The sequence below is a fragment of the Puntigrus tetrazona genome, chromosome 1, assembly GCF_018831695.1.
Source record: "Puntigrus tetrazona isolate hp1 chromosome 1, ASM1883169v1, whole genome shotgun sequence".
NCBI classification, from domain to species: domain Eukaryota; kingdom Metazoa; phylum Chordata; class Actinopteri; order Cypriniformes; family Cyprinidae; genus Puntigrus; species Puntigrus tetrazona.
Window position 1 is genome coordinate 15,672,631 of NC_056699.1, and position 12,300 is coordinate 15,684,930.

The 12,300-nt window shown below is 36.2% G+C and overlaps 1 protein-coding gene across 2 annotated transcripts in view; it reads left to right on the plus strand.

The window, feature by feature from the left end:
- psip1a (PC4 and SFRS1 interacting protein 1a) overlaps nucleotides 1–12,300 on the plus strand; it is a 33,551-nt gene that overhangs the window by 15,334 nt on the left and 5,917 nt on the right. Inside the window, exons 5-9 of one of the 2 annotated variants that reach the window (XM_043244347.1) lie at nucleotides 2,298–2,381; nucleotides 3,644–3,811; nucleotides 10,870–10,932; nucleotides 11,045–11,123; nucleotides 11,218–11,311. In XM_043244347.1, the coding sequence (XP_043100282.1) occupies nucleotides 2,298–2,381; nucleotides 3,644–3,811; nucleotides 10,870–10,932; nucleotides 11,045–11,123; nucleotides 11,218–11,311 (488 nt within the window). The remainder of the gene's footprint in view (nucleotides 1–2,297; nucleotides 2,382–3,643; nucleotides 3,812–10,869; nucleotides 10,933–11,044; nucleotides 11,124–11,217; nucleotides 11,312–12,300) is intronic. The other variant, XM_043244337.1, reaches the window with a different exon arrangement.

The window sequence follows — 12,300 nt, forward strand, 5'->3', positions numbered from 1 at the left end:
TCCACAAGAAAGGAGAACGTCTGGATCACATTCTTTAAGCTGGGAAAATTAGGCTTATGCTTTTGCAGGTGTCTGTGTGTTTGTCGTAGGCACACATTCTGTGTTTGTGCCTATTGATTTGTTTGGGGCTGTATTGTAGTTTATTGTCTCTGTAACTGTTTTCTCATTTCTTGCAGCTATCTGGAGAAGTTCTGTCCTCCTAATAGAATCATATTAGTGTGTTATGTGTAAGCCAGGTTAAAGAGATGGGTCTTTAATCTAGATTTAAACTGAGTATGTCTGTTTCCCAAACAGTGTTAGGGAGATTGTTTTAGGGCTTGGGTGCTAAATAGGAATAGGATTTTGATACTCTAGGTATTCATTCAGGGGTTTATAAGTAATTGACAAGATTTTAAAATCTATTCAATATTTGATAAGGAGCCAGTGCAGTGTTGACAGAACCAGGCTAATACATCCTAAAACTAAGGACTCTAGCTGCTGGATTTTGGACCAGCTGAAGTTTGTTTATCAGGCGTGCAGAACAACCACCAAAAAAAAACTTTGCTATAGTCTAACCTCAAGGATATAAACGCATGAATTAACATGTCTGCATTTGACATTGAGAGCATAGGTTGTAATTTGGATATATTTGAGATGGAAAAACATTTTTACAGATCCTACAAACATGGTTTTCAAAGGAAAGATTGCTATCAAACAGCACACCTATGTTCCTAACTAATGAAGAAGAATTAACAGAGCAGCCATCAAGTGTTAGACAGTTATTTGTATTCAAGTCTATTCAACAGAATGTTGTAATCGATAGTGTTGAACGCAGCCCTGAGATCCAATAGCACTAATAAAGAGATACAACCACAATCAGAAGGGGGAAAATCTCCTCAAATCATCTCAGGCTTGCTTCATTGCCTTGGAGTAAGAAGGCGCCTTTAGTATAGTAAGTTATAGTGGGAATGGGGTTGTCTCTGTTCTGCATTTCATCTTCACAAATAGCTAATCTTCAACTTCGGCATACTTGTATTCCTCAAAGATGATGAGTTTCCAAGCATTAATCACAGTTGTGTGAAAGATGTTGTTTTCTTTTTTCATTAAGTTAAATATAGTCAGCGTACAAAACATCAGGATTGTCCCTGAGAGTTTTCTCTTTGTGCCTGCAGACTTCTGCAATTAAATTTTTTTTGTCCCTAAAATTTAGCACACACTAAAAAAAGTACACACAGTACAGTGACAAATAATTTATTATTATTATTATTAGAGCCCTGCGCCTTAGTAATAATTCCTCTAATAATAATTCTTAAAAAACTAAAATTATAATAATCCTAAGGAAATCAATAGGGTCTTTTGTATGGCAGGCCATTTTTGCATAAAATGCATCTTTTTGTACTAGTTATAATTAAGTTTTGATTAGTCACAATTCCAAATTCAACATATCTATAATTACGACTAGTCAAAATTATAATTCGAGATAACTGTAATTTTGACTAGTTGTAACTGAGTTACAATAGATATCTGTAATACATTTGTAGATATCTGCAGTTAATTTATGACTAGTCATATTGTAATTGTAGATAACTTGAATTATAATTTCAACTAGTCAAAACTGCAAAAGATATATCTCTAATTCTAATTGAGACTGGTCGAATTATAATTATTACTATCCAAATTACAATTGTTGATATCTGAAAGTATATTTATAGATGGTAAAAACTTTTTTATTAACTTTAAAAAAGTTTTATATACTAAAATGACTTGCCATTCTTTCGCCTCTTTAGGCACACCACGGTGCATGGGCATTAAATATAAAGAAATGCAATAATATATTCAAATTCAAATACACCAGTATTCCATTTTGTAGCCTAATTCATAAGTACAGTATGTTTGTACATGCTAAAACAAGGTGTTTAAAGAGAATGAGTCATTAATCAGTTCAATTGTATATTATATTCAAATTAATGTTGTATATTTCAAAATATTGTTTTGGCCTTGAATGCATGTAAAAGCTACTGTAGGAGACGTACAATTTGTTGTTTGCAATTAGTGTGAAATTTAATGTAAGAGTACAGATGTAGTATTTAGGCTGTAGATTAAATTGTGAACCAATACAGTAATGGCTATGTATATGCATTCTGATGGTGTCCATTTGTGTAATGCCTAGTGTTGGGTGTTGATCTCATGCATAAATTTGAGGATTGCACTGTGCAAATTTGTGGGAGATTTGTTACTGTGTTTACTCCATATTTGTGCACAAATTGTTGTTTTAATTGAAAACGATTAACATTTTATTCCCAAAATCCTATGTGTAGATAATGAATGCTGAAGCAGGCTCTGTTAAGGACTTAAGCAGCTGTCAAGACGGGGGTGATGAGAAGAGGGGAATGTCTGCTCAAGTATGTATTTTTCAGTTAAGTTCTTAAAAATTGTTTCCTGTACGTCCATAACATGTTGACTGGGCTGTCTTAAAAGGGTCATGAAGCCAAAATTCTATTGAAGCCAGTCTGCCAATTGACAGGTCAAAAATGACATGTGTCACTGTAATAAACTTCACTTCCACAGAATAAAATCAACAGCTGCTTTGACACCACTGCTTGTTTTGCTAGTAGGTTTGGTTGTTTATTTTTTTTTAAAAGGGTCATATGATGCAATTTAAAGTTTTCCTTTCTCTTTGGAGTGTTACAAGTTGATAATGTAGATATAAGATCCCTAAAGTTGCCAAAGAGGTATTCTTTATAAAAGTTTATAAAACTATGTATTTTTTTCTTAAAATGTTAATATATTTAAAGTTCTATACCTTTTTATAAATGTACTTTTTAACATTTTTCTTCCACTTCTACAATAATCTATTAATTACCACTCTTTAATCTAATATTATTGTTAATATAATTGATAATATAATGTGGTAATTTAATTTAGTTTTAACAATTTTAGCCAGAAAAGTAATTTTTATGTCTATGCTCAAAAAGTGGGACTTACGGTTAAAAGGCTAAAAAGATTTGTTTTTTCAAACTGGAATTAAAAAGTTGTTACTTAGAGTTGAGGGGTTCTTTTATACACCACAGGAATAAGTTGTTATTTTGAGTGTATTTCAGTTGTTTTGAATCGATGTCTATGGGGGTCACATTGACCCACGAACATTACATACACATAAAAAGTTCTTTATGTGTATTCTACATGCATCAGTGTGTGCAAACTTTGTGTCCATGTTCATGACCCTAAATGACAAAAAGTAGTAAAACTTCAAGAAAAACAACATGAGTTACTTTTTTGCTTCATAGGATAGTAAAATAATGTAAATAATAAAATATAACTAAGAAAATTTATTTTTGGGTCTGTAGAGTTGCCTTAGAACAAAAAAAATTGGCGGGTCAAATTGAATGAACCAATGTAAATAAAATTTCTCTGGACTTGTCAAAACACATTAGAGTGTTGAAACTTTGCATGTATGTGACCCTAAATAAGAAAAAAATGATACAGTTTCAAGAATAAACAGGCTAGTATTTCCTGTCCTGTGACTGCGAAATTATGAAAAATATTCTGATAACAGTTATAAAACCAAACAAAAAAACCCCGGCAGTTCCTGACCCCTTTAATGACACAAACTAGCATGTTGATCTCCTGCATGCTTAGGTCCTATGTATGTGATATCATGCAGGGCACTGGCAGTGAGGATGACGAGGATGAGGAGGAGGAGGAGGAGGAGGAGGAAAAGGAGGAGGAGGAGGAGGAGGAAAAGGAGGAGGAGGAGGAGGAGGAGGAGGAGGAGAAGGAGAAGGATGATTGTGACATGGAGGTTCCTGATCAGGGACATAAGAAAGATGAAGTACGTACTCTTACAGTGGTGTTGAGGTGCAGAAGCTTTGTGTTGGAATGTTTTACATGCAAATGGGATGCTTACAGCATTGAAAAAGAGCAGGATAATATATTAGTATATATTATATATACTTAATGCCCATATTATTAGGTACATTTGATCAACTAATAAATAACTGAAATATCTAATCAGCCAATCACATGACAGCAACACATTGCATTTAGGCATGCAGACATGGTAAACATAATATGCTGAAGTTCAAATCAGAATGGGGAACAATAGTGATTTAAAGGGTTACTCCACCTGAAAATGAATGTTGTCATTAATCACTTAAAGTAGTGGATGAATCAAGAGAGATCACAGAGGTCCTTTCAGATTCAATTCTAAACATGTTTACATGTCATTGTAATCTTCTACATTATACTGTACAGTGCTTTGATGCAACCTGTGTTGTTAAAAGCACTATATAAATAAATGATTGATTGATTGACATGTAAACCTTAAAACTGATGCAAAACACAACACACGCATTTGATACTTATTGTGAGAAATAAGTATAATTGGTCAATGATTTATAGTGCAACATCTTACACAAACACAGCTATAATGGACAAATGAGTGCATGTTTGTAACTTTGTAACAATACACAGTATTGTTGTGGTTTGGTAATCACTACGGCTTGTCGCTATGCAAATGAGTTCTACATGGGGAAAGGAGAGTGCCGCGTTATATACCCACTCTGATAACATGTTCATTCAGGCAAAGATCGCCAACATTCTGAGCCTCTTACCCATGAGGGAAGAGGCAATAACAGATACAGAGTCTTAAGGCTCCAGCTTTCAAGGCAGCAAAAGATACAACCACTTTGTAAGCCTTCATCCTGAGAAGAAAGAGATATTCTACATACAGAGATTTTATCCAGCAAGACACCAACAGATGCAGCATATCTTGAGTCTCCATCCTAGAGAGACAAAGCAGATTGACCAAGTTCTGAGTCTCTAGCCCAGTGGGAAAGAAGACATCCAGACATTTGCAACAAGGTTACCTCCAGCAAGCAAACCTTGACTTCAAGGTAATTTAGTTTGTGTTTTCCAGGCTAAAGACCTTCTGCACCTAGTCCAGGGCCATATCTGCATATTCCAGATTTTAAGACTCTTTGGTGATCCAGGATTTTAGCATTCTACAGCAGGGCATGCTCAAGGATGCTGCAACGGAATGTCCCCATCACAGAATGACACTGCTTACTCAACCAGAGGGAAATAAATATTGCTGTTGCAATTTAAATTAGCAAAGTCAAGCTTCAGTTCAATATTGTCAATAATGTGCAGCACAGAATGAGTATTGTTATGCTGCTGGAAAAATAAACAATAGAAACATCACAGAAATTCTTAGTTTCCATTAAACCATTATAAAATTCCTTTTAGTTTTGGGCATTATTACAGTAGCAATTACTGCTGTTCTATTGGTTGCCATTTGCCATATTGCAATCCACCCACAGAGTCCATCAAATATCAGTAGACATCATTATAGGTTATATTAAAACCAATACAATTCCCATTATAACCCTTAAATTCAGTCAGGCAAGGATGACAGGCAAAGATGACTTGGAGACACTTAATTTCTGTTAATTATCATAAATATCATATCGATTTGATTACAGAGACAGTCTGCATTTAATAAAGGTAATATTAGGTGTTAATGTTGTCATTATACACAACATATATTCTATATATTCTATTCTCCTATTTGATACTGTTTGTATTTGTTTTGTTTTGTTTTTCAGCAGGGAAGATATAAGTGGTACAGTATAACTACTTTTTAAGCATTTAAATTTACTTAATTACTGAATTTCACAGGAAATGTTCAATATGTGGCACAGCAATACACCTATTTTGTTATAACCATAACATTCTTTCGAGAGGTGCACCATTCACCCCCAGAGACTGGATGCAGAAAGGCATCTATACGCTGAAAGACATTTCAGGACCCAAAGACTTTTTGAGTTTTCGAGAACTCTGTGAACGGGTATAAAACGGACGCTTCCTCCTTGTTTTTGTATTTATGCCTACTATCAGCCATGGGGGGAGTACCCTGAGGGGAAATGTTCCCCTCGCATCCAATTATTACACGGCTTGATATGACTTCAAGGCACTTTACCTCATGGATGTATGAGAAAGCTTTGGAGGCTACATCAAAGGGCTTAGCTATACAGCGTGTATGGGAAAGAGATTGTGAATTTGAAAGTTTTTCAATTGCAAGAACTGGTTTGGCTTGCTGGCTTGACATCTGCAAAAAATTGTTACCACAACACTGGCTACTTCCAAATAGTTTAGAAATGCTTCAAGACATTATTATGTTAGAAACATCCACGGCTGGGGGCGTATTACATAAAGTTTCTTATCTTAGATTTTAACTTTAGGCTTTTTCACATTCATATTACAGAAAAAAAATGTTAACTTGATTTGGGATTCTTATACAATCTTACAAAATTGTTTCTTATCTCTAGTTATCTATTTCTAGTTCATTCTCAGGTCTGTTACCAAGTAACCAATACTGCACTTCTGATGAGGTAAATAAAATAGTAAATACTTAACTTTAAAAGTCGCCTTTTGCAAAAAAAAAGGCATTAAGACCGATTCACACCAAGAAGGATAAGTATAGATAACTATAGCCTCCATACCAGCAAAAGATATTATCTGTTTATTCTAAGTGCAAGTGTGCCTAATGCTTTAAATTCTCGAGCTTGTTACAGTGGGATGGATTCTGATTGGCTGTCAATGTTTGTATTGTTCATCAGCTGGAAAAAAAATTGTTCTGAAAGTGATTCAAACAATATCGCTTCTCTATGCTTTTATCGTGGCTCTGAATTCTGCCATTATTGAGAACAACTTTTAGAACTGTATCTTTATCATTATTTTTGTAGTTATTGTGCTTGGTGAGAATGGGCTTGTAGTCACTTTCACTATAACCAGTAATGTGTGACGACTTTGTAGGTCGGGTGGTTCCTGTGCTAACTGCAATATGCTGTGCAGTAGTGTGTACTCATAAGTGTATATTACAGCTAATAAATAATACAGGGAGTGCAGAATTATTAGGCAAATGAGTATTTTGACCACATCATCCTCTTTATGCTTGTTGTCTTACTCCAAGCTGTATGGGCTCGAAAGCCTACTACCAATTAAGCATATTAGGTGATGTGCATCTCAGTAATGAGAAGGGGTGTGGTCTAATGACATCAACACCCTATATCAGGTGTGCATAATTATTAGGCAACTTCCTTTCCTTTGGCAAAATGGGTCAAAAGAAGGACTTGACAGGCTCTGAAAAGTCAAAAATAGTGAGATATCTTGCAGAGGGATGCAGCACTCTTAAAATTGCCAAGCTTCTGAAGCGTCTTCATCGAACAATCAAGCATTTCATTCAAAATAGTCAACAGGGTCGCAAGAAGCGTGTGGAAAAACCAAGGCGCAAAATAACTGCCCGTGAAATGAGAAAAGTCAAGCGTGCAGCTGCCAAGATGCCACTTGCCACCAGTTTTGCCATATTTCAGAGCTGCAACATCACTGGAGTGCCCAAAAGCACAAGGTGTCCAATACTCAGAGACATGGCCATGGTAAGAAAGGCTGAAAAACGACCACCACTGAACAAGACACACAAGCTGAAACGTCAAGACTGGGCCAAGAAATATCTCAAGACTGATTTTTACAGTACACCTCTCTGAACAGTGTCTGGGAGGCTGTGGTTGCTGCTGCACGCAATGGTGATGGTGAACAGATCAAAACACTGACAGAATCCATGGATGGCAGGCTTTGGAGTGTTCTTGCAAAGAAAGGTGGCTATATTGGTCACTGATTTGTTTTGGTTGTATTTTTGAATGTCAGAAATGTATATTTGTGAATGTTGAGATGTTATATTGGTTTCACTGGTGAAAATAAATAATTGAAATGGGTATTTATTTGCTTTTTGTTAAGTTGCCTAATACTTATGCACAGTAATAGCCACCTGCACACACAGATATTCTCCTAAAATAGCTAAAACTAAAAACAAACTAAAAACTACTTCCAAAAATATTCAGCTTTCAGATTTGATTAATCCTCAAAAATACTACTTGCCTAATAATTCTGCACTCCCTGTACCATTGTTTGACAGCGCAATTGTAAGGTTTTTTCGGTTTGATTTTGAAATTAGGATAGCTATGGACAGTTTTTAGGATTTTTTTTTTTGGTCAAGTTAAGAGGTTTCTATAATACCACTTTTCTATCTCTAGTTAAGACATGATAATGCACTTAGGAAATGTTGTTCTATAATAGTTGTTCTATTTTTCTCTCCTATATCATTCACTGTTATGAACCCTGTGACAGTTCTTATGTATTTATTCTGTTTTTTTAACCTTCTTGTGTACTCCGTATGCTCCCCATTGTAAAGAAAACGCTGGGTGGGTGGGGGAATGGGTGGTTTGTATGATGTTTGCAGCAATAACAGCTTCAACTCTTCTGGGAAGGCTGTCCACAAGGTTTAGGGGTGGGTTTATGGGAATTTTTGACTATTCTTCCAGAAGTGCATTTGTGAGGTCACACACTGATATTGGACGAGAAGGCCTGGCTCTCAATATCTGCTCTAATTTATCCCAAAGGTGTTCTATCGGGTCGAGTTCAGGACTCTTTGCAAGCCATTCAAGTTCACACCAGACTCTGTCACCCATGTCTTTATGGACCTTGCTTTGTGCACTGGTGCAGGAATGGGCCACAATGTTTGAAGCATGGAATTGTCCAAAATGTCTTGGTATGCTGAAGCATTCAGAGTTCCTTTCACTGGAATTAAGGGGCCAAGCCCAGCTCCTAAAAAACAACCCCACACCATAATCCCCCTCCACCAAACTTTACACTTGGTACAAAGCAGACAGACAAGTACCGTTGTCCTGGCAACCGCCAAACCTCTGGATTTCACAACTGGATTTGATGCATGGGTGGCATCCGATTACAGTTCCATGCTGAAATTCACTGAGCTCCTGAGAGCGACATCTTTCACAAATGTTTGTAAAAACAGGCTTCAACGAGTCCTTAATTAAAATGAGTCATCTACTAATGTCTTAGTTTCATAGTAGCCATATCTTTTTTCCAACATTTCATATTTATAAAATAAATATGAATATAATATAATATACATATACGTAGCTATATAAGTACATTAAAACACCATACTCATAACATTTATGCTGTTATAAATTTGCATTGGTGCTATATTTCAGCTTCATGAAACTGTAATAAGCGCATCTGAATGCTGCTCCAGTCACTTCTGTTTCTTCTGCAGTGGACTGATCTCCTGGAGCAGTAAAGGGTCCTAAAATCTGGAACATGTAGATGTTGCCCTGAAGTAATTGCAGAAGGTCCTTAGCCTGGAACACCCAAGCAAGTGTACCTTGAGGTGGTTTGCTCACTGGAGCTTAATCTTGTTGCCAGTGTCTGCCTCTCTGGGATAGAGATTCAGAACCTGGACAGTCTGCTTTGTGTCTCTAGGATAGAGATTTATGATGTGCTGCATCTGTTGTTGTTACACTGGGCGAAGTAAAACCCAAACACACAAAAGTGATACTAAAGTTTTACCAATGCATTTTTCCACAACCGGAATATCTTTAGCTAGCACGTCTAATACAATGTCAAAGTTTCCTTTAAAAAAATGATGAAAAAAGATTGTGCTGTCATGCATGCATTTTACACTGTCTGACAAAATAGCTTTTAAAAATCATTTGCAATGATTGACATCATGGAATGAAAAATTTAATTTACTGTTTTTAATGTGTAAATAGTTACTAGTGTCTTGTTACAGCAAGTTGTTTGCCGCAAGAAAGAAAGTGTCCAGAGCATAAACACGTAAAAATGCAATTTTTTTGAAAATCATATACTATCTAGTAAGATGTTGACCAAAATTCCAAATAATAACCAAGTAACCAAATATATTGAGTGTATCTTTAGGCAGCTTGTTTTCTTTTTCTGTAAAATGAATAGTTGCTATAAAAATGTGTTTATGCGGTTTAAGTTTAAAAAAACACATTATTTTACACATAATGCACATTATTGTCCTCCTCTAAGCCCCGCCTTCCAAAAAAAGGTCAATTTGTACAAAACTCATTGGTCTAAAAAAGCGAGGGGTGCTTTGATTGGCCAGCTGTCCAGTACATTATGATTGGCCGAATACCACAAGCATGTGGCAAAAATGTTATGCCTCTTAAATGTTATGTGATGCAATATTCCGTCGCTATGACACAAAAACAATAAAAGCCATCAGATGAGGCATTTGTTGCAGTCAGTGGGGACATAATTACTGATTATAATGATTTGGTACTGTCTTTTTACTGAAAGATTGTAAGTCAGAAGCATCAGAATGTCCTTGCAGAGTTGGAATTGACTCACTTTTTAGCCTCTGTGCACACCCAGCATGGGCTGCTCTGTCAGGATCAGAATCAGTTCTCTGTAAATGCACTGAACACCTTTTACTTAAACACCAAATAATATTTTTAATATTTAAAAAACTTGTAGCTCCTGATAATATATTGAGGTCTTATGAAGTGAATCGATCAGTCTGTGCAGGAAACTGTCCTTCAGAAATTTAGTATGATGCCCCTGTCTTAACCTGGAAGAGTCTGGTGGAGTCTGAGTCTCAGCCACTCTCTTGTTGCTCTCCCCAGAGAGTTTGTGTGTTTGGGGTTTTAAACTGATGATTGTTTCTGACTCCAAGAATGATCTGATTTTTTTTTTGAGTTTCTGGGTTTTAGAGTCATTTTGGTACTTTGTTTAAAGCAAGGTCTGTGTTGTCTCTCTGTCTTGAGTGGGGGATTCCTCCATCTGTGTTGATTTAATCGTTGGTGTATGTTTCGCTCAGCTCCTGCAATTTGCAGCAGGTGTAGTGCTGACAATCGTTTGGATCAATGTTACACATTAAAATGAAGGATGACATACAGTGCTGCTTGAAAGTTTGTGAACACTTTACAGTTTTCTGTATTTCTGTATAATTGTGAACCAAAATATCATCAATGGGTATTGTCTTTATTAATGTTTTTTGATCTGCAGGACCTATCACAGAAAGATTCCACAAATGTCTCAGCCAAAGATAAAAGAGGAAGGAAGAGAAAGGTAATCTCTGTCCACTTTGCCTGTGATTTTTGTGATTTAGGTTACATGACTATACATAACATAAATAACATAACTGTCATGAATTTAAATATATTCAATTTGGTTTTCACAGATTGAAGCTGGACGAGACTCTGATACAGAAAACTCAAGTCCCACTTCAAGTGCTCCTGGGTTAGATTTATTATCACCAGGTGCAGATTGCCCTTTCACACTCTATAGATGTTTTCTCACATTTCATGAAGCAATACATCTATATTCAATACACTGTATTTTTTTCTTATTTAGGTGGAAAAGTTCCATTACTAAAGCGCAGAGGAAGAAAACCTAAAATGGAGAAATCAATGCTGCTGCAACAACGAGGTTCAAAGGAGCCACTGAGGTTAGGTGATCATTTACACATGTTAATTTGTCATTTAAATTATAATTCAAGTAAATATGTATTTGCTATTCAACTATTTGACTACATGTCTAATAGATAGTGAATATGAATTCACACCAGAAACAAAAATGAGATATCAAATAAATATCATTAACCTAGACTTAGACAAAAATGCTTATTCTAAATAGTCAAATTTGAACCGTTGATAATTTTAGTCTAGTCTTAGTCTTACCTTTTAGTCTAGTTTCTTTTTGCTTATGTAATGAGGATGCTGATGACGGCTGCAAATCTATATGCGGAAGTTTATTGGGACAATCCAAAAGAGAATAGTCGGATATAACAAGCAGTGGTTCTTTAACAGTGAGGCAGTCAGATTGGCAAACAGGTTCAAGGGATTTCCAAATAGCAAAGACGGTAAAACAGGCAATGGGTTGTAACACAAACATCAGTCCAATCAGGTTACCAGAATACAAGGGTGATCCAAAGAGACAAAGGTCAGAATAAACAGGCAAGGTCATACACAAAATAGCAGTCAGAATAATCATGAGAGAAACACTTGGTAAGGCAGTGAAACTGGCAATACTTCGTGATGAGCATAACATGTGCTCTGGCTTTATGCTGGGCAAAAAGGAAATGAGCGCAGAGGGAGTGGAGACGAGTCAGTACTCGGGTGAAGGCTCCCTATGCTGGCATAGCGTTACAACTTAAGTATACATTTATTTATTTTTTATTTTATATATATAAGAGAAGAAGATAGGGATGAAGCAGCGATAGTACCCCACCAACCCTAAAAAGGCTTGTACCTGGGCCTTGGTCAGGGGCCTCGGGGTGGACCTTCTTCTCTTAAAGCCGATTGAGACTCCTTCCCACCTGGAAACCCAGGTTCTAGACCACAAAGGTAGCTAGATCCTGATATGTTTTCTGTTTTTACTCTTTCACATTCAGAAAGCAGCCACAGTGATTTGCGCCTCTGCGCAACATGACGCTGT